At 37.5% G+C, this 23,623-nt stretch overlaps 1 protein-coding gene across 1 annotated transcript; it reads left to right on the top strand.

Annotated features, from left to right (window-relative positions):
- Positions 1 to 290: 290 nt before the first annotated feature.
- LOC110698122 lies at positions 291 to 4,626 on the top strand. The gene is made up of 4 exons (XM_021875533.1): positions 291 to 677; positions 3,194 to 3,404; positions 4,005 to 4,174; positions 4,258 to 4,626. Exons 1-4 carry the CDS (start codon positions 375 to 377, stop codon positions 4,282 to 4,284), a joined length of 711 nt encoding a protein of 236 aa, XP_021731225.1. The 5' UTR covers positions 291 to 374; the 3' UTR covers positions 4,285 to 4,626.
- Positions 4,627 to 23,623: the final 18,997 nt, after the last annotated feature.

Here is a 23,623-nt window from a genome sequence, read left to right on the forward strand (position 1 = left end):
CCGCTAATCTGAGTTGACACCTCTAGATCCACCAAGAACCAATCTTTAGCTAGTTGAAAACTTTTCAGAACTATAATTGATAAGAAAATCACCCACAAAAAATGTTATAGAAAGTGTAATTTTGAATTAATTTTCAAAGAAAACCCAATGTAATGCTCGCAAGTCGCAACTATCGAATTTTGGTCAATTTAACGGCAAGGGTCAAGGGAGGCCCATGCTCGAGCTCTTGTTTAATTGCTCGGCTTTGGTACGCCCACCTCGCTCAATATTAGCCAATTGTGTCTTTTATTTTTTTTATTTTTTTTTTTTTGCTTCATCCATTTTCTTTTCTTTCATCTTCCCAATTAAAATTCCAAAAACACCAAAAATTTAAAATGACAGTATTGTTACCAGGCTCTCCCTTGAGCTGCCATTTCTCAATTCTTCCTAGTGTTAAAAAAGGTTATTCATTTTCATATAAAACTTCAACTTCTTTCAGTTTTCCGCCATTAAAGGGTAGCTTCAGAATCCATGGAAGCTTAGATAATCTCGACACACCCACATCTGTTGAAGAACAACAACAAGAACAGAATTTGCAAATTAACAATTTAGAGGAAATAGAAAATGAAATCAGGGGTTCTTCTGCTTCCACTTCTACTTCTACTGCTGCTCCTGCAATTGAGAAAGATCTAAAAAAGGCAGGTTCTTTTTGCCCCCAAAGTTTCAATCTTCTTTGTTGTTTAGTAATTTTTTTTTTTTAATTTTAATTTTTGTTATCTTTATACTGATAATTGAATCATATGATATATATAGTATAATCTTTGTTAGATTGTTATATTGTAGCTAATAGCTTAGTGTTGGGACTCCCTCCTCAATTATGGGGTTCCCAAAATTATATTTTTTTTTAAAAAAAAGGGAAAAAGGGAGATGAATTTTAGTCAATTGGAAGTGAAGACCTTGGAATTTCGTGAACAAGAAAGTTTATGTATGATCATGAACTTAGTATGTACCTTGAACTTGTCATGTTTTCTAGATTAAGAGAATGTGACTAGATTCATTCTTCTCTACATTTGTGTGGAAGATTCTAGGCTGTCTTTGGACATCTATAAATAGGAGAACCTTAGAGGAGCTTGACATACAAGTCATTCCACAACAAGCATTGTGAAGAAAACCTCTAAGAGAGTAAGAGAGAGCCACAAAGAAAAGTGAGGAGCTTGAGATCATCTTCAATTACAAGTTAGTGAGTGTTCCACAATTGTACTTTGTGAGGAAAATATTGTTATCCATCCAATTTGGGTGAAGTCATATTGTAATCCTACTATTATATTATAGTGGAAGTTTTGGACTGTTAGTCCCGCGGTTTTTACCATTATTGGGTTTTCTGCGTTACTAAAAATCTCTTGTGTTTCTTTTTATTTCTATTATTTTGTGATTCCCATCTTGAATACACAGAGAGAGAAATACTATTTTTCCCAACACTTAGGCCTATTCTCTTACGTTGAAATTCAATTCAGCTCAGTTCAGTTCAGCTCCTAATTTCCTTCTCTTATAAAATGTTCATTTCATTTCATTTCAGTTCAGTTCAGTCAATGAGAACAGACCCTTAGTTAATCTTTGAATATATTGGAGGGTCGAGTTTAATTTAATTGCTGGAATTTTTGTGTTTGATGATAATAGATTAATGATTGGATTTTATATTAACTATTTTGGAGGTGAAAAGAACAACCTTTTGTCTAAAAATAGTCATCACTCATCAGTCATCACTGCCTTTGATTACAAGAATGTTGATTAGTGGAATTCTTTCCTTATTTGTTCTTAATGTGATATGTGATTGTTTGTTCTTCCTAATATGTTTAATAAATTGAAATAATAATTACAAGAGCATTTGTTCTTGGTTAGGGTTTGGATGATTTCGGACTTATTAAGGCAAAAATTGAATTAGGTTGTTGGATTTGATGTTTACTTGGAGTTTATGAGTAATGAGTGATGTTGGAAAAGTGAGGGAATAATTAAGGATCAAGAGTAAACTTGAAATGTGGATTTTTAAAGTGAGCATTGAACTAAGTCTTGTATGGGTTGTAAAAGGAGAAGTTAGTAGACATTGGCGATCTGATGTGTTTGATAAATGGGTGAGAAGGATCAATTCAATATTGGTCGAGTGTGGGAGCTTGATTGGCATATGATTGGGTTTATGACTTATAAGTTTGGAGGAGATAAAAAATTTGTTTCAACTTTCAAAACATTCAAATAACAAAAATCGAGTGAGAAAATAGTTAAAATATACTCCGTATTTTGAAAGTAGAATTAGGGGAGGTGGTTTTAATGAGTGAAACTTAAGTTGTTTTTTTTTTTTCGATTTTTAATAAATTTTAGGGGTGTTTAGGGGTAAAGGGACATTTTCTTATTGTATTGTTTTCAATTGCTGAATGAACATCTCATATGTTGCATTCTTGTATTACAAATGCAAAGATTTAATAGGTTTGTCACATTGAAAATATAGGAGGATACTAATTGTAGAGGATTTTTTTACAATAGAAGGTAAGGGCCCTCAGGGTTCTATTGAAAATATGCAGAGGATAAGATGTGGGGTGATATCAATTGTAGAGGAGTGCAAAATTGCTTGCTCCTATATGTGGCTTATATTTTTGTGCAATGGAGTCATTTGGTGAATAGCAAAAGCTGAAGGAAGGCTGGTTTATTGTTTAACTAAAAGCCAGATTTAATTCAGGGAGGAGAGGCATGCATGACTGCATGAGCCATGAGGTTTTATTTATCGGTTTTGGATTATATGTTTTTGTCGGGCTAGCGAATATTCTAACGTGCTTGCTGTTGTCAGTACATATGACTAGCAAAGCTCTCTACAGCTGCAGAGAGGTCTGATTCTTTTTTAGTTTAGTATCATTCTTAGCACAGTTTTTAAGGGTGGTTGAAATGTATTCGTGAGAATTTAGATGTTTAAAAAATTGCTTTAGTTAAAGGGGTTAGAAAAAGTGATGTATAAATCAATGACGTTGCATACTTTTGGTCTTGTTTATCCTTCCTTATGCAAGAATCATTCAAAGGCGTTAAAGGCATAGTGGCAATGGGAATGCTTATGACATTGGCTTTGACAGCTCAATCCTGATGACTGATTTGAAATGCGTTTTTTTCTTCCATCTTTGTTGCGGAGACACACTGTGCAGAAAAATTCTTGACATGTTCTGTGTTCAATCAGGTAGTTAACAAGGCAGCTGCAACCTTTGCTCCTAGGGCTTCTACAGCTTCCAAAAATCCTGCTGTGCCAGGAAGTACATTATACTCAGTTTTTGAGATCCAGGGATACGCATCTATGCTTCTGGGCGGAGTTCTCTCCTTCAATCTTGTATTCCCTTCAAATGAGCCAGACATATGGCGATTAATGGGCATGTGGTCCATTTGGATGTTCAGTAAGTCCTTTTCTCCACTATGATAATAGAAATTCACTTCTTTTATTATACTACTTGGTTGCTCAAAATACTACATACCTAAAAATCACGAGAGATGGACATCATGATGTAAAGGAGAGAGAAAGTACGAGAGAGAGGGATAGACAAATAATTTACATGTGGGATTACTCATTGCGTAGCTTCATTTGTTTTAGCAAATCAGGTCTCACTCATCTATATTGAGTTATTTGCATGTTGGTTAAGATGTTGACAAAATCTAGATGAACTTAAACATGTCAAATGGAGCAGAAAGCACTACTCGTACATTAGATCTGGTTTCTTGTGGTGTAATGCTCTATTGATTTGGAGTGTGGACTATACGTGGGTCAAATAATAGTATTATATATTCAAATAGTTTGAGAGTGACAAGCTACTATGTTGATAGAAACAAGGATGAAGGTCATTGAAACCCATTTTGCTCATAAATGTTAATTCTTCCAAATATGCAATATCTCAATCTGTATCTTTGATTAGTAACTTTTGGAAACTGGAAACACAACTATACTCGATTATACTTCTATAACTGGAAACTGGAAATGAAATATATTTTCTTTGGTGCAGCAATTCCTTCACTTCGTGCCCGAGATTGTTCAAACAAAGAAAAAGAAGCACTCAACTATCTTTTCCTCCTCATTCCATTGTTAAATGTTATAATCCCATTCTTTTGGAAGTCCTTTGCTGTTGTTTGGTCTGCAGATACCGTCGCCTTCTTTTTGATGTATGCTTGGAAGGTAAGAATAGCTTCTTTTCAATGCCTTTACCAATGTACACTGTTCAGTAATTTTCAGTTACTGACACTATTTCTGCTTCACAGTTGGGGTGGTTGCAGAAAATAGAGTAAGGTTGCCATCTTGTCTATGCTGTACAAAAATATGTTCAAAACTTTCAAGGGAGCCGGAAATTCTAGTGAAGGAAAGACTAAGATGCTTAGAAGCCAGACAGAGTTGACACTAAATTGAAGTTATTCAGATGATGCAATCAGTTACTCCCTTTCGTTACGTGTATGAACAGTCTTGTCATGTTGTACGCGGATTTTTAATAGCAATTGTATTGGTATTTACTCTGCAAAATTTTATAATTGTTACTGTATTTTATACCTGTTTAGTTAAGTATAGGGACATGGCTAAATGGCTTAAATGATAGATTTCCTAGTTCCATCCTACATTCATATTGTTATTTTGTATATTCACTACTTTACCTGTTTTCCACAAATTGATAATAGGATAACGGTGGTCAAAGAGCCACCCAAAAGCGAGCAAAGTCTGTAAAGAAACACATAGCAGAACCAAACAGCAGTTCGCAGCTGGGTGCAGTGGCTCGAAATTACAACCACCGGTGGCACCTTGGATAAGGCTTGAGAAAGGGGGATCGCCGGAGATCGAGGAGCAAGCACACTCTAATCATCGGCAGCCCATCGGATTTCTGCTTGAAGGGGAAAAGCTGGTATTATTTAAGACAAGGGCTTGTTTTCACGGTTTTGGGATTTTCAATATAGCGCGAGAGGCCCGTTCAAAAGTACTACAATAGTATACGGATTTTTTTTTTTTTTTTTTTAATTTTTTTTTTTTTGAGGAAACGTTGGCCACTTAGCCGGGCAATATTATTAAATCAAATTAAAATCCGCTAAAGTGATGAAACTTTGAGTGAAATTTTCAGTCCATACATAACTCGACTCACATGCATTATATCTAGCCACTAAATGTGCTAATGTATTACCCGCCTGACTTACGAACGTGACAAAAATTGAAAGAAACAAACTCAGCTTTCATCCTATTAATATCATCGTAGAAGAGCATCAGTGGAGAGTAGCCCAGCAATTCTTGCTTTATAGTCTGTACTACAGTCAAAGCATCACACTCTAGAACAATATTCATAATCCCCGTAGACAAGCGACCAGAACAACAAGCCTAGCAGCTGCGACTTCAGCTTGTTCCACCTCCCAATTTGCCTTCAATCTCTGCGTTGCAGCAGCCACAATCACCATTTCATCCCGCATAACCATACCCAAATCCATTGTATTGCCAGCCCCCAAGTGCGCATCAGTACTGATTTTTACAACCCCTACAGCAGGTGGTCTCCAGCAATTAAGGGCACCAATAGTCAAAGTAGGTGGCTTGAATACTCGATGTGCATACTCAGTAAAGTCAGCCAATAGCTTTGAGTAATTCACGGCCACCTGAAAAGGATCAGACACGGGACCTTGATGCAGCCGTTCATTCCTGCAAAGCCATGATGCCCAAGCCAACATACAAAACCTGCTAATCTCTTTCCTGCCAATCCTATCAGCCACCCACATGAGACGCTCAGAAAAACTTGCAGTTGGAGCATCAACTAACAATCCCGCATACTCACTCTGAGCCCATATTATAGCAGCGTCGTGACACTCTAAAAGAGCATGTAAAACAGCCTCACTAGCAGCCCTGCATCCCTGGAACACACTGACAATATTGATATGATGATGAAGAAGCCTTTATTTCACTGCAATACTTACCTTACAAGCCCTCCAAATGAAGTGGCGCAGTTTAGGTAATCCTTCCATATCCCAAACCAGTTTCCATAATCCCTCCTCCTGATTTCCAATTTCCATAGAGAGAATACCACGCCTGAATTCTACTAAGCCTAGCCAACCAATAACCAGTCTTCACCAAATAACAACCATTCTTCGTTGGCCACCAAAATCTCTTATCATTAGGCCAATATGATGATATTGGTATATCGAGAATCAGATCACTCTCCTATCAACAAAAGAGATGTGCCTTTACCTAGCAGCCACGCCTCATTTATTATCGAAGTCCAGCAGGTCTGCCACTTTCATATCAGGGCCAGCATTCAAGTTTGGAGTTGGCACAAGAGATGTGCCTTTACCTAGCAGCCACGCCTCATCCCAGACCCCCAATGCTCATCCCATTCCTCACCCTCCATTTCAAGCCTTCAAGGAGAAGAGACCTCGCTCCCCAAATACTTCTCCATGTGTAACTCAGATAATATATAATTTTAAAAGTAGTACTACGTAGTTAGATAATAAAGTCAGCATTGTTTCATATGTAGCATAAAAGTCAAGCAAAAATCCAAGTGTATATTTGCATCAATTGCATGCATTGCACAATTTAATACAGTAATAATAGCTAAATCAGTAATAAGATCAGACAATCTTAAATCCACTGCTTCATTAATGAACTACAACAAGGTAAGAAATAATGATCAATTTACATCTAACAGTCTATATTAGCTCCGCGTTTCACAAAAGGGAATGAAAGGAAAGTAGTTGAAAGTCTGCAGCAGGGGAGATGCATCAACCTCAAAAGTCATTAAAAGGGAAAAAAAATGTTAATCATTTACAGAAAGAACTTTGCAAGAAGACTCCAGCAGCTATTAAACTAAAAACAAACGACCACCAACAATTATAAGCATTGATTATCAGGTAAGTAGATACTTCCACTTCACAGAAACAGAATAAGCCATGATATACTCAAAGTCTCAAACTATTCACTTCATCCACCTCTTCTCTATAAAGACTAAGAAAATGGTTTCCCTCAAAATCCATAGTTAGCTGCATCGCTACGTCCTCATCTACATAGCCAGATCTTCATCTTTAACAATCCAAATATTAACGTTAATAATTGGACACTTTACACAAACCAGCAACATTACAAATTTATGTAAATTGGCGGCCACCCAGACCCTCCTTCCTTCTCTTTCTCCTCATTACACTATATATACATTCTAAACATTTCAGCCATTATTACACTATAATAGTTAGGAATAGTCCTATACTGATCTTAATCATTTTATAGATCACAAAAAACACAGTTGCTGATAATAAAGCGGAATCAGGGAGTATTAAACACAAAAAGTAAACTATAGGGGAATGGGACCAAATTGTTGGAAGTTCTTGATATAAAATAAGAGAGTTGGGGAAAAACAAGAGAGAGAGAAAAACAAATGAAAGGGGAAAATCCCACATTGGTTGGGGGGAAAGGTTTTTCCTTGTTTTTATATTGTAGTGTCTTAGCACTACTTAGTTGAGTGAGTGGGAGGTAAGTGTTACTCCACACGCGCGTGCGCCAAGCCGGGTCGGTCTTGGGGAATGCGATGCGCGGGCGTGGGTCCTTGTTATTTTTTTGGAGAAATTTTATTTCCCTTTCTTTGTTAAACAGAATATTCTTTTTTGTCTGTTGGGATTATTCTTTTCTGACTGTTGGGATTACGGAATTAAATCAGTCATTAATCCCTTGATTGCAGCTGACTGATTAATTCCTTGTTTCTTGCTTCCGTTGTTGACTGGCTGAATGAATCTAGTCGTTTTTTTAGCCATATTCATCCCTCGTTTTATGCTTCTGGTCTCCCTTCTACTGCCTATATATACTCGGTCTTCTCTCTTCTCTAAAAAACTATCTAAACACGAGTTCTTTCTGTTCTGAGTTCCAGTCGGGTTTGTGAGTGCACATAAACTCCGGCGCCGTGCTTATCCTAGAGGGTGACCGCTTCTAGTCTACTGCACCGGGAGGTAGCGCGAAATCGTCTTTTAGGTCAGTGGTTCTCCACGACGCGACTATTGGTAGTTTGGTTTACGCATCAACAGATAAGTAATTTCTGTTTAATCGCTTAGTAGTTTAACAATCTAAAAGACGATTATGGCTTCCACATTTATGATTCCTAATATGTCTAAGTTAGAACCTCTTGATGGAAAGAATTATAAACGTTGGGATGTTAGGATGTGTTTTTATTTGGAGCAAATTGATGTTGCATATGTTCTTGATGATATTGTTGAACCTGATGATAAGCATAGTTTGTCTGAAACTGATGTTAAGTTTGCTAAGGATGATAGAACCTGTAAGGGCATGTTGTTGCATTATATGTCAAATAGTCTATTGGATATTTATATGGGTTTTTATCATGCTAAGGATATTTGGGATGCTTTAGAGAAAAAATATGGGACTGATTATGCTGGTACTAAACGTTATTGTGTTAGTAAGTGGTTGAGTTTTCAAGTTGTTGATGACAAGCCTATTATTGATCAGATTCATGCTTATGAGAATGTGTGTATTAATATGGCTGCTGAAGGTCTGTCTATTTGTGATATTACCCTTGCTATTGTTTTGATTGAGAAACTCCCTCCTTCTTGGAAGTATTTTCGTAACCAATTGATGCACAAAAAGAAAGACTTAACCTTAGAGGAAGCTTGTAGGACACCTTAAAATTGAGGAGGAAAACCGTATCAAAGACAAAGGCCCTTTTGTTTTTCCTTCCTCTTCCTCTGCCAAAGCCAATCTTGTTGAACTCAAACACAACAACCAGTCCAAAGCCAATAATAGTTCTCTTAAGTTTAAAGGGAAGGTTCAGAAGTACAAGCTTAAGGGTACTTGTTTTGAGTGTGGTTTGACTAGTCACAAGGCTAAGGATTGCAGGGTCAAGAAGAAGAATAATGGACAAAGTCAAGAAAATCTTATTGAGGAATCTGACGTTATTGTTGATGTTGTTTTAGAAGCTAACTTTACAGGTAATGTTGTTGAGTGGATTGTTGACACTGGAGCTACCAGACACATCTGCGCCAACAAGGACATGTTCACTACCTATGACAAGGTTGAAGGTGGAAATGTTTTCATGGGCAACTCAGCTTCCGCTTCTATCCAAGGCAAAGGGAAGATCGTTCTCACTCTCACTTCTGGAAAATTGCTTACTCTGACTAATGTTTTGCATATTCGAAAAATGCGCAGGAATTTAATTTCTGGCAGTTTACTCATGAAAACTGGACTGAAGCTCTCTTTTGGTTCTAATAGATTAGTTCTTACTCGCAATGGGGAATTTGTAGGAAAGGGCTTTTGTAATGGGGGGCTTTTTACTCTTGATGTTAAAATTGACACTACGAATAAGAATGCTAGTACTTCTTCTGCTTATATTGCTGAGTCTATTGATTTATGGCATGCTAGATTAGGCCACGTTAATATTGATTCTATTAAAAGGCTTAAAAACTTAAATTTGATTCCAAGTTTTTCTAACACTGATATTTCGAAATGTAAAATTTGTGTTGAAGCCAAATTTACAAAGAAGCCAGTTAAATTAGTAGATATACAGAGTGAAGTACTAGAGCTTGTTCATAGTGACTTGGGTGATTTTAACAATCACGAAAGTAGAGGGGGTAAAAAGTATTACATTACTTTTGTTGATGATTGCTCACGTTTTTGTATGGTTTATCTTCTCAGGTCTAAGGACGAAGGTGAGGAAATGTTCCTCAAATATAAAGCTGAGGTAGAAAACCAATTGGACAAAAAGATTAAGAGGGTTAGGAGTGACAGGGGTAGTGAGTACAACCCTAACACTCTTAAGGAATTTTGTGAGAAACTTGGCATTATTCATGAGACAACGACTCCCTATTCACCCGAACAAAACAATATAGCTGAAAGAAAAAATAGAACTTTAAAGAATATGATGAATTCTATGCTTATATTAGTTCTGGGCTTCCTAATAACATGTGGGGGGAGGCTATTCTTTCTGCTTGTTATGTTTTGAACAGGGTTCCTCACAAGAAGCTTGACAAGACTCCATACAAAATATGGAAGGGTCGAGCGCCAAACCTGAAATATTTGAAAGTGAGGGGTGCCTAGCAAAAGTAGGCATACCTAGTTTCAAGAGGGATAAAATTAGTCCTAAAACCGTTGATGCTATTTTTATTGGCTATGCTTATCAAAGTGCAGTTTTTCATTTTTTTTTCAGAGGTACTAACGACACTTATGCAAGTGGCCATATCATTGAGGCTAGAGAGGCTGAGTTCTTTGAGAACATTTTTCCTTGGAAAATATCTCCCTTTAATGATAGTGAATTAATTGCTAGTAGTTCTGTTAGTTTACCTATTGCTAATTCTCCTATTACTAACAATGATTATGTTTTGGAGCCAAAGAGAAGCAAAAGGGCAAGAAAGGAAAACAGTTTTGGTCCTGATTTTATTTCTTCTTATTTATCTGAATCTTCCTTAATTGATGATGATTTTGTGCATATATTTATTTTGGAAGATGATCCAAGGACCTATGATGAGGCAATGAGATCAGTTGATGCTGTGTTTTGGAAAGAAGCAATTGATAGTGAATTACAATCAATTCTCAATAATAACACTTGGGAATTGGTTGAACTTCCTAGAGGTTGTAAGCCCATTACTTGTAAATGGATCTTTCGGAAAAAATTGAAGGCCGATGGATCCATAGACAAGTATAAGGCAAGAATAGTGGTAAGGAGTTTTACTCTAAAGTTTGGCATTGATTATTTTGATACTTACTCTCCTGTTACAAAAATTGCAACCATTAGGACTTTAATTGCTCTTGCTTGCATTTTTTATCTTGTTGTTCATCAAATAGATGTCAAAACTGCATTTTTGAATGGTGACTTGGATGAGGAGATTTATATAGTCCAACCTGAAGGGTTGTTGTTTGATGTGTCTATTTTATATAGTATATTATCCCCGTCCCTTGGTCGTAATTAGTAGTGTTTTTGGCTCTTTAGAGCCACTTTTATTACTAATTGGTGCTTTCTAGGTTTTCGTAGATTTGGTTGACTTTTGTAGGGATTTATGCTTTTGGAGTATTTTCCCGAGATATTTTGGAGCAATCACGAACATTGGAGAAGCACGACCAGATTTTGTAGCCCAGGGCCGGTTAGAGCCATCGAACCGGTGATTAAGGGCTCGGTATAAGTAATACCGGGGCATTTGGACTGAGTATTCAAGACCGGAAGAGGAAACCCAGATTGGCCCGAAGAATTGGAGCCCAATCGTAGTCCAAATAGTGGCCCAAGTGAGCCGCTCGGCCAAAAAGGCTGGCGCCCGGAGGCGCGCCCGGCCGGGCGGGAGAAGCAAAGGTCGACGCCCGGCCTAAGAGGCTGGCGCCCGGAGGCACGCCCGACCGGGCGGGGGAAGCAAAGGCTGGCGCTCGAAGGCGCGCCCGATCGGGCGCGTGTTATTGTTAGGAGACGATTAATGTCGTTTTAGTTTGTTTTAGTTTAGGATTTGTACAGAGTATAAATACTCCTTTGTGATACGATTTGAGATATCTCTTTCTTCTCTCTCTTTTTACTCTTTCTTACTCTCATAATTGTTCTCTTAGATTTCTTTCTCTTAAACCTTTGTTTTTAATCTACTCTTAATTCCAGATTTATTTTGGTAACGATTTCTCTTCTCTTAATCTTAGTTGTTTATTTTATTCCTTTCATCATGACTTGTTTTATTGCTTTGATTAGTTTAGTTTTTACTATGTGTGAGTAGTTCTATTTCTAGGGTTAAGGGGATCCATAAATAATATGAAGGGGTAATTTGTTGTTGTTAATTATCAATGCTAGATTATTTTCCTATTGATTATTTTAATGCTATGTGACTAGATTAGGTCTATCTTTTATGCATGAGTTTGACAACATTGACTCGAGATTCGAGAGATGAGAATCGATGTTTAGGTCTAGTTTCAATAGGCAGGTTAATTTATAAATGGTTAAGTCGAGATTCGAGAGATAAGATTTAATACCGGTAGATTAATTCTGTGATTGTAATACGTAGCGAAAGCCCTTTACAATCTGGTTAATTGATGCATTGATGATTGACTATTATTGATTATTGGTATTGCTTGATAATTTCTTATTGAATTGTTTTAACGGTTTACAACTACGGCTTGTAAAAGTATAGCAATATTGAATTGATGAATCGAGCAGATGTTAATTTGATATTAAAGGCTATTTTCAATAAGAACTTAGATCTAGTAAATTGCGAGAGCCTGTTAGATCTATGTTGATTAATAAATTGCGAGAGCCTGTTAATCATGTTATTTATGCAATGTCAATGATTGATTATTATGTTTTACCCTGGAGTATTATTTATTGGTGAACCTATGCCCTAGATCCTTTTATATATTGTTTTCTCCCTATTCTCAATCTTCGTAGTTTAGTTTATTACTCAAATATAAATATTGGTTACTTCATAATCTAGATTATATTAGTTAATTAGGAATAGAAAGACTTGTTTCCCTCTGGAGATCGACCCTACTTCCCTATCTACATTAGTTAGAGGATTTAGGAATTATTTTTGATTAGGGGATACGACTTTACCCTGTCAAAATTTGGCGCCGTTGCCGGGGAAACGGTTTTATTTTTATTTCTAATTAATTTTGTAGTCTAGGTTATTTTCTTTTTGTCTCAGAGAGCATTAGTCCTCTGAGGCAAATCTCATATTTGCTTCTAGTTTTTGTTTATGCCCAGGTGTTCCAGATCAGGTTACATCCCATTCGATCCTGAGATTGAACGCTTCTTCCATAGACAGAAAAATTTCTACAAGCAAATTCTGGCGGATTCTGGTGATAATAATAATCAACGAGACCCTCCAACTGGTTCTAGCGATTCAGAGGTATCATCAGACGCAGAATCAGAGATGGCGGTACCAAAGAAGCTTAGTGATTACTCACAACCAAAGCTTACAGATTTTCCACATCTCACCCCTACTCCAGCTCTTGATGGGGTTCAATTCGAAATTAAACCTCAATTTATAACGATGATAGAGAGGAAGCAATTTAGTGGAGCTAAGGGTGAAGACCCGAATCTTCACATTGCCGACTATTGTCAATATTGCAATAACATCAGGTAAGTCGGGGTCACTCAAGACCAAATCAGGGAGATTCTCTTTCCCTTCTCTTTAATTGGAAAAGCTAAATTGTGGTTTAATGGCTTAAATAGAACTACACTTGGTATAATTGACTGGGAAACTCTTGTTTCGAATTTCTTTAACAAGTATTATCCTGTAGAGAGAACAACCGTACTACGGAGTGCAATTCAGAACTTTGCCCAAGAAGCCGATGAATCTTTATATGAGGCTTGGGAGAGGTTGAAGGACTTACAAAGAGAATGCCCCCACCATAATTTAGCACAATGGCAGTTAATCCAAGCCTTTTATAATGGCATTGGAAATTCATCCAGAATAATTTTAGATTCTGCAGCTAGTGGGAGATTTATGAATCTTGATGTTGAAGATGCAGGTCAGGTTATTGAAGACATGGTGACAGGGTAAAGTCGTATCCCCTAATCAAAAGTAAATACCTAAATCCTCTAACTAAAGTAGATAGGGAAGTAGGGTCGATCTCCACAGGGAAACAAGTCTTTTTACTCCTAATTAATTATTATAATCTAAATTATCTAAGTAACCAATATTTATATTTGAGTATGAGACTAAACTACAAAGAATAGGAATAGAGAGAAAACAATATATAAAAGGATCTAGGGCATAGGTTCACCAATAAATAATACTCCAGGGTAAAACATAGTAATCAATCATTGACATTGCATAAATAACATGATTAACAGGCTCTCGAAATTTATTAATCAACATAGATCTAACAGGCTCTCGCAATTTACTAGATCTAAGTTCTTATTGAAAATAGCCTTTAATATCAAATTAACATCTGCTCGATTCATCAATTCAATATTGCTATATTTTTAGAAGTCGCAATTGTAAAACATTAAAACAATCCAATAAGAAATTATCATGCAATATCAAAAATCAATAATAGTCAATCATCAATGCATCAATTAACCAGATTGTAAAGGGCTTTCGCTACGTATTACAATCACATAATTAATCTACCGGTATTAAATCTCATCTCTCGAATCTCGACTTAACCATTTATAAATTAATCTGCCTATTGAAACTAGACCTAAACATTAATTCTCATCTCTCGAATCTTGAATCAATATTGTCAAACTCATGCATAAAAGATAGGCCTAATCTAGTCACAGAGCATTAAATCAATCAATAGAAAATTAATCTAGCATTGATAATAAACAATAATAAATTACCCCTTCATATTATTTATGGATCCCCATCAACCCTAAAAATAAAACTACTCACACATAGTAAAAACTATACTAATCAAAGCAATAAAATAAATCATGATGAAAGGAGTAAAATAATTAACTAAGATTAAGGGAAGAGAAATCGTTACCAAAAAGTAATCTGGAATTAAGAGTAGATTAAGAACAAAGGTTTAGAGAGAGAATTCTAAGAGAATAATTAAGAGAGTAAAGAAAGAGTAAAGAGGAGAAGAAGAAGTGGAGAGAGAAAAGAGTTAAAGAGAGAAAGTCTCAGAAAAATTAAGAAAGAGTAAAAAGAAGGTAAAAAAAAGTACTAAATTCGTTTTACGGAGAAGTATTTACCGTAAAAATCCTAAACTAAAACAAACTTAAATGACGCTAATCGTCTCCTAACAATAACACGCGCCCGATCGGGCGCGCCTTCGGGCGCCAGCCTTTGCTTCCCTCGCCCGGCCGGGCGCGCCTCCGGGCGCCAGCCTCTTTGGCCTGGCGCCGACCTTTTCTTCTCCCGCCCGGCCGGGCGGCTCTCTTGGGCCACTATTTGGACTACGATTGAGCTCCAATTCTTCGGGTCAATCTGGGTTTCCTCTTTGGGTCTTGAATAATCGGTCCAAATGCCCCAGTATCACCTATACCGAGCCCTTAATCACCGGTTCGATGGCTCTAACCGGCCCTGGGCTATAAAATCTAGTCGTGTTTCTCCAATGCTCGTGATTGCTCCAAAATATCTCGGGAAAATACTTCAAAAGTGTAAATCCCTGCAAAAGTCAACCAAATCTACGAAAACACTAGAAAACACCAATTAGTAATAAAAGTGGCTCTAAAGAGCTAGAAACACTACTAATTATGACCAAGGGACGGGGGTAAAATACTATTTAAAATAGACACATCAAATTCCCCCAAGCCAAACCTTTGCTTGTCCCTAAGCAAAGAAATGAATAAATAAATCAATACTTCACCCTAAATATAATTTAAATCAATAAATATAATTCAAGCTAAATCTGACAAACATGTATCAAAGTCAATCAATCAAATCCATCCAATTACCAATCTTTCTTAACAATTGTCAAATAGAGCAAACCACAAGAGCATATAGAATTCAAGACTAGTGCTCACACACTCAACTCTCATTTATGTGGCGAGTAAAAGATGTACTCGATCGCTCTCCAACCAACCCCTTTATGTGAACAATGCCCTCCCAACTCATACTCTCGAGTGTATAAAACAATGAACGCTCAACCTACTAGTCGGCTCGAAATATGTCAAATCATAACTTGCATTGATAAACAACACTTTCACATTCATACAACTCTATGCACAAAGGTCGGAAGGTCTTTAAAACTTGTAATGTAAGGCTAGGGTAAAGGGTAGGAATCATTTGGGAACAAGTGAGAGAAAAGCTATGCTTAAGGGAGCAAATCCTAATAAAGCCCATGATCAAAATAAATAATGATCAACATCTCCTACATAACCTACACTAACATCAACCAAATATACTCCAAACAATATAAACAATCCCAACACTTACATTCTCACTCATAAGATATAATAATGAAGAACTAGAGTGAATAAACAAACTTTATTTTCCAAACTTGAATTTTCATTGAAGCTCTAAATTATTTTTCTTTGATCAACCTCAAACTAGAACATTTGAACACTTTTTTTCTTTTGAAGTTCACTTATTTTTTTCCACATTTTTTTTTCTTGAACTTCTTTTTTTTTCATAATATCATGCTTTATTTTTTTCAAGAAAATATAACTCTCAAACTCATCAAAAATAAACATGAATAACAACAAAACAACTTCTCAAAAACCCACCCAAATTGCGCAAATAATAAGCACACTACAAACTCCCTCACCTCACTCACTAATTGCTCCCCCAAGCCAAGCTTGGGACTAGTAACCAATGGGGCAAAATAGGCTTGTAATGCGGCTAATAAACAACAAAAGGTCAAGACAACAACATGGGTAGCAAGAAGGGAACAAATGTATCTACCTGGAGGCTACCTAAAAGAACAAATGCCTTCGTCCTCCTCAATGTGCATAATAATGAATCATATAAACATTACTTATAGTTGCAAATCAATACTCAAATTTATTGACATACCAGGAACTATGGAACTATCACACATTCCTAACCAAATCAACTAGTCAAGCACTATATTCACAAGTAGTTGGACAAAATTGACGCATGTTAAGGTTTCAAGGCAATCAAACATCGAATCATGATCAACTAATCCACAATGCTTATCATCAAATACCAGGAATCAAAACAATTTTTCTCAAGTAAGGGGCACAGGGAAGCATGATTTACAATTCATTGGAACAAAACTAACCTAAGAAAGTAATAAAATCTATACTAAGAAAAAATAAAAATAAAAAGATAAGAGAGAGAGTGAAAGATGTACCATAGGAACACGAGAACCTCCCCCCAAGCTAAATCAGAAAATGTCCTCATTGTCTTAAAGGGAAGATAGTAGTCAAGGTGACTACTCTTCATCATCACCACATCAATGTCACCAAAGCCTCGAGGATTGCAATGCATCTAACGACAGGTCACACGCAAAAATCGGATATGAAACGCAAAAGTTATGGCCTGTCAAAGTTGACTAAGTTTGCTGACGCGTACGCGCGCCCGATCGGGCCCGTGCTACTGATTTGACGGGGAAGCTTGCTGCTGCTAATTGCCCCGGGATTCCTTTAGCCCTTCGATCTTTTCTCAACTTTTCTAGTATCTCTGCACAAAATCACACTCCCACAAATATAAGATATACTCTCCTCTACCTCTCTAAAACAAAACAAAAAGAAAACACACAAACAAATAAAAAAAAACAAAATAAAAAGCAAAAAAAATACGGGTTGCCTCCCGCAAAGCGCTAGTTTATCAAGGTCCCGCTCGACCATACTCCTTCTCTCAATCGGAAGAATTCAATGCCTTGAGTAACTTATCAAACGCTCCTGCAAACATTTCATTAAGCACTATATAGGGTTTAATAGCAAGCACATTTATCCCTACAAAGAAAAAGTTAGGAGCACATAAAGAGAACTCAAGGTAGAAAGAAAAATCAAAAGAGGGAGATGAAAATACACCACAACCTTCTACTTCCTCCGCTAAAATTTTAGAATTAATAGAACGAACATGGAGGTAGTCATTGTCTTTATCATCCAATAATGACTTGAAAACTCCACCCTTACGAATAACCTCATTATCAACAAAGGAATTTTCAACCACCGTTTCTACAACTAATGATTTTTCAATCACCGATTCTTCAACCAATGATTTTTCAACCACAAATTCTATAACGGGTGGTTCTTCATCCTCAATAACATTCGTATTATTATAGTGTCCGTAAACTTTTTCATCAAGAGCCTTCCAATAACTTTCATTAGCAACTAATCGTTTCCGAATATGATCATATGTATATGGAAAGACTCTAAAATCATCTGGAGCACGCACAAAAAACTCACTATAAGGGCATTCAGGATTTTCATGACAAAGACGTTGACAACTACAGTAGTTAGGTGCTGCATAAAAATTATATAATTCTTGTAGTGACGTAAGCATGGATAGTTTCAACTCATAAAATAAATAAATAAATAAATAAATAAATAAAATAAAAAAATAAAACAAAATAACCTAGACTCTAATAATAATTAGAAATAAAAATAAAACCGTTTCCCCGGCAACGGCGCCAAATTTTGACAGGGTAAAGTCGTATCCCCTAATCAAAAGTAAATACCTAAATCCTCTAACTAAAGTAGATAGGGAAGTAAGGTCGATCTCCACAGGGAAACAAGTCTTTTTACTCCTAATTAATTATTATAATCTAAATTATCTAAGTAACCAATATTTATATTTGAGTATGAGACTAAACTACAAAGAATAGGAATAGAGAGAAAACAATATATAAAAGGATCTAGGGCATAGGTTCACCAATAAATAATACTCCAGGGTAAAACATAGTAATCAATCATTGACATTGCATAAATAACATGATTAACAGGCTCTCGCAATTTATTAATCAACATTGATCTAACAGGCTCTCGCACTTTACTAGATCTAAGTTCTTATTGAAAATAACCTTTAATATCAAATTAACGTCTGATCGATTCATCAATTCAATATTGCTATACTTTTACAAGCCGCAATTGTAAAACATTAAAACAATCCAATAAGAAATTATCATGCAATATCAAAAATCAATAATAGTCAATCATCAATGCATCAATTAACCAGATTGTAAAGGGCTTTCGCTACGTATTACAATCACAGAATTAATCTACCGGTATTAAATCTCATCTCTCGAATCTCGACTTAACCATTTATAAATTAATCTGCCTATTGAAACTAGACCTAAACATTAATTCTCATCTCTCGAATCTTGAATCAATATTGTCAAACTCATGCATAAAAGATAGGCCTAATCTAGTCACAGAGCATTAAATCAATCAATAGGAAATTAATCTAGCATTGATAATCAACAACAATAAATTACCCCTTCATATTATTTATGGATCCCCATCAACCCTAGAAATAAAACTACTCACACATAGTAAAAACTAAACTAATCAAAGCAATAAAATAAATCATGATGAAAGGAATAAAATAAACAACTAAGATTAAGGGAAGAGAAATCGTTACCAAAAAGTAATCTGGAATTAAGATTAGATTAAGAACAAAGGTTTAGAGAGAGAATTCTAAGAGAATAATTAAGAGAGTAAAGAAAGAGTAAAGAGGAGAAGAAGAAGTGGAGAGAGAAAAGAGTTAGAGAGAGAAAGTCTCAGAAAAATTAAGAAAGAGTAAAAAAAAGGTAAAAAAAGTACTAAATTCGTTTTACGGAGAAGTATTTACCGTAAAAATCCTAAACTAAAACAAACTTAAACGACGCTAATCGTCTCCTAATAATAACACGCGCTCGATCGGGCGCGCCTTCGGGCGCCAGCCTTTGCTTCCCTCGCCCGGCCGGGCGCGCCTCTGGGCGCCAGCCTCTTTGGTCGGGCGCCGACCTTTTCTTCTCGCGCCCGGCCGGGCGGCTCTCTTGGGCCACTCTTTGGACTACGATTGGGCTCCAATTCTTCGGACCAATCTGGGTTTACTCTTTGGGTCTTGAATACTCGGTCCAAATGCCCCGGTATCACCTATACCGAGCCCTTAATCACCGGTTTGATGGCTCTAACCGGCCCTGGGCTATAAAATCTGGTCGTGTTCTCCAATGCTCATGATTGCTCCAAAATATCTCGGGAAAATACTTCAAAAGTGTAAATCCTTGCGAAAGTCAACCAAATCTACGAAAACACTATAAAACACCAATTAGTAATAAAAGTGGCTCTAAAGAGCCAGAAACACTACTAATTATGACCAAGGGACGGGGGTAAAATACTATATAAAATAGACACATCACATGGCGATACACAATTCCCAATATGGGAATCCTAGAGGATTTGCGAACAAGGGGAAGCATAGTGTTGACTCTGTATCCTTTTTGCAAGCGCAGCTGACCTCTATTTGCCAAAAATTAGATAATCTGAGCACTGCTAATGTAGCTAATGTTTCTGCGATTAATAATAATTCTAATGAGGCTTTCTGTGAAAATTGTGGTATTATAGGTCATTGGGAACAAGATTGCAGGAGTTCCGTGGAGCAAGTTAATGGTTTTCAAGCCTATAGGCAGAATAACCCATACTCCAACACCTACAATCCTGGTTATCGGAATCATCCGTACCTTTCCTACCGAAGTACTAATGTTCAAAATCCACCACCACAAGAACCACAGGCGCCACATCAACAGCAGCGGAAATATTACCATCCCAATGCTAGTCAGAAGAACCAACCACAACAATCCTCCTCATCTTCTGACCCTTCTCTGGTGGAAATTAGAGAAATGTTGGTTAATATGCAAAAGCATATGGAGAGTAGAGTTGCGACAATTGATCAAATTCTAGCACATAATAAAATTGTAGATAATCAAATTGCGCAACTCTCCGCTACTCTACAAGCCCGCTAACAGGGAGCTCTGCCGGCACAGCCGACCAGGCCTACAGATCAAGCATTTGCAATTACTCTAAGGAGTGGTACAAACTATGAAGGGCCCTCTATGCCCAGAGTTGATGAACCTGTTTTATTAAATAATGTTAATCTTGATTCCGTTAAACCAAGCAATGTAGTTAATAGCCCTGCAGGGCTAAAGGATAATACTAACATATCTAATTCTACATTGCAGGGTACGACTCCAGAGAAGGTGGCTACTCTAGATAAGAGCAATAATGCTCCAAAACCAATTATCAAACTTCCATTCCCCAATCGTCAATTGAAGACAAACTTGGATAAGCAGTTTGGTAAAAGATTTGAAGGTAACAGTTCCCTTCACTGAATTAATCACACAAATTCCTTCGTATGCAAAATTTATGAAAGAAATATTGACAAGGAAAAGGTCTATTAGTGAGGTAGAGACAATAGCTTTCACTGCAGAGTAGCTTTCACTTGGATAAGCAGTTTGGTAAAAGATTTGAAGGTAACAGTTCCCTTCACTGAATTAATCACACAAATTCCTTCGTATGCAAAATTTATGAAAGAAATATTGACAAGGAAAAGGTCTATTAGTGAGGTAGAGACAGTAGCTTTCACTGCAGAGTGTAGTGCCGTACTTCAAAATAAGTCTCCACCTAAATTAAAAGATCCGGGTAATTTTTCTATCCCTTGTCATATTGGCAATCTCTTGATTGATAATGCATTATGTGATTTGGGTGCTAGTGTTAGCGTCATGCCATTATCTGTGTGTTCTAAGTTGAATATGGGTAAATTAAAAGCTACCAATATAACTCTACAAATGCCGACCGTTCCTTCGAATACCCCTTAGGTGTTTTAGCGGATGTCCCCGTTAGAGTAGGTAAATTTTATATACCTGTTGATTTTGTTGTTCTTGATATGGCTAAGGATATGCAAACCCCGATTATTTTGGGTAGACCATTCCTTAACACTGCAGGAGCGGTCATAGATGTAAGAAGTGGTAAGTTGACACTGTCAGTAGGGGATGATAAAGTTGTTTTTAATCTGAATAATGCCCCTAAAAGCTCTATGACTGAGGAGAAATGTATCAGTGTTAATGTGGTTGAAAATTATTCTAACAAGCCCCAAGCTCTTGAAAAAGATCCCTTGGAGGCGGTATCGTGTGTTGCATCCCTTTCAGATGAGATAGAAAAATGGCAGAAGGAAGTCGATGCAATAGAAAGAGCACTCTACAATGTTGGTCTTGGTTTTGAGGATGAAAAGGTGGAACCGATCAAGCAAGTTGTGCGAATTGAGTCTACGGTAAGTGTTCCGCCAGATCGAGTTGCAAGTATTGAACGCAATGACAATTTGAAGCAACCTTCGATCGAAGAAGGATTTTTAGTGCGTAGCATTGAAGATCCCCCAGTCCAAGTCAAGGAGGATCCACCAAATAAGGTGATTTGGCGTCCCACAGGGTATGTCAGGAAGCCGCATCGCAGCCTAAACACCGCTAGACCGGGTGAGAAACCACCCGATCAAGCGTTAGGCCAAGGGTCCTAGTTATTGTACTTGGTAAGAAGGTCGTGCGAGATCTAGATAAACCAGCGCTTTGCGGGAGGCAACCCGTATTTTTAATGTTTTTTTTTACTAATTTTTCTTTCCTTTTTCTTATGAGAGGAGAGATGGGGGAATTTAATGAGTTTTTTTGAGTGTTGGTACAGGTTTGAAGGAAAAGAGTTAGACAAATTTTGGAGAAAAGAAGAAAAATAATAATTAAACAATTTAGCCTCAGGCCCGATCGGGCGAAGCTCGCCTGACCGTGCACGAGAGCAAGTGCCCAAAAATAAGTATTTTCGCCCGATCGTGCGATGGACGCCCGACCGGGCGCGAAATACGTCGTATACGGGCTAAATTGTCCGCCCGATTGGGCGACTCGCGCCCGACCGGGCGCGAGAAGAGCTACAAATTCGATCGATAGATCGCCCGATCGGGCGAATGGCGCCTGACCGGGCGCGAGAGTTGGAGAAAATCGGGACAATAGATCCCCCGACCAGGCGAATTCCGCCCGACCGGGCGCGAGAACGCAACGTAATATTCAGTCAGATTGCCCGACCGGGCAAGCTGGGGAACGACCGGGCGCGAGCCATACCCGGGCTGCTTTTCTTCATCTTTCTTCACCTTTTCTCATTCTTTCTTCTTTCTCCATTACTTTCTCTTCCTAAAACTCAAATTCTCTCTACCTTCTCTCTAAGATTTCTCCTTCATCCCTTAACCAAATTCAAAATTTTTTACATATTTGTGATCCTCTCTTCATCCTCTACATTTCCATACAAAAATTTTCAGTTTTTATTCAAATAAATTTCAAACCCATTTTCTAACATGGCTTCAAAGAGGGCTAGATCGATTTTCGGTAGAAGCTCCAGTTCGAGGGAGGAATACGACCCGGATTTGCAACTTCCATACTGGCCGGCAATCCGCAGTGCTAGCCAAGAGCAAAAGGAGCGGCTAGAACATTTAATCGGTCGTGAGGTAATCATTTGGTTTGTTTGATTTTGTAAAACGATTTTTGAATGACATTGGCATGAGAAAATTTGTTGATATGCACTATCCTACATTCCGAGAACTTACTTGTGAGTTCTTGTCTTCTTTACATGTTGTTAGTAGTAGAAATGGGCCAAATTTATTTTTCAGGTTGAACAATAGAAATATTAGTTTAACTTTTGTAGAATTTTGTACAATATTTGAATTAAATTCTGAACTATCTCACCAATGGCATGCAGACTATAAATTGGGTGACATATATAATTCTTTGACTGGTTTGTCTACCCCCGACCCCCAACATGCTAGTACCAAACCTATTCACCACCCTGTCCCAAAAATCTGGCAAAGAGTTGCGGGTTTGTGTTTTTTAGGTAGGGCCGAGCCCCATAATGCCCAATCGAACGAACTAGTTGTCATAGGACACTATGTGTATGGGTACGGGAAATTGAACATAGGTAGGTTTATTGTTCACCATTTGAGTAGGCATGCCACGGCTAGCACCATATCAAAGACCCTCATCCGTTTAGGAGGCCTTATCACTCGAATAGCAGTGAAAAAGGCCGGTTTTGTAGTGGATGGACCCCACCAGCTGACCAACTGCGGATCAGATACCTATATGACTGCTAGGTATTTTGAGGAGTTGGGGTGGGTTCGGCCGAATAGCGAGCAGACACCCTTTTGGTGTATTAGGACTGGGAGCGAGCAACCTTTGCCCATCTTTCCCCTACCCAGTCTTGATTTGACTGCCTTTCCCCCAGGGAAACCTTCTTACACTTATGATGTTTTAGTTGCCAACGCTAGGGGGCAGGCACTACCA

Source organism: Chenopodium quinoa, unplaced genomic scaffold (genome assembly GCF_001683475.1).
Source record: "Chenopodium quinoa cultivar QQ74 unplaced genomic scaffold, ASM168347v1, whole genome shotgun sequence".
Taxonomy (NCBI): domain Eukaryota; kingdom Viridiplantae; phylum Streptophyta; class Magnoliopsida; order Caryophyllales; family Amaranthaceae; genus Chenopodium; species Chenopodium quinoa.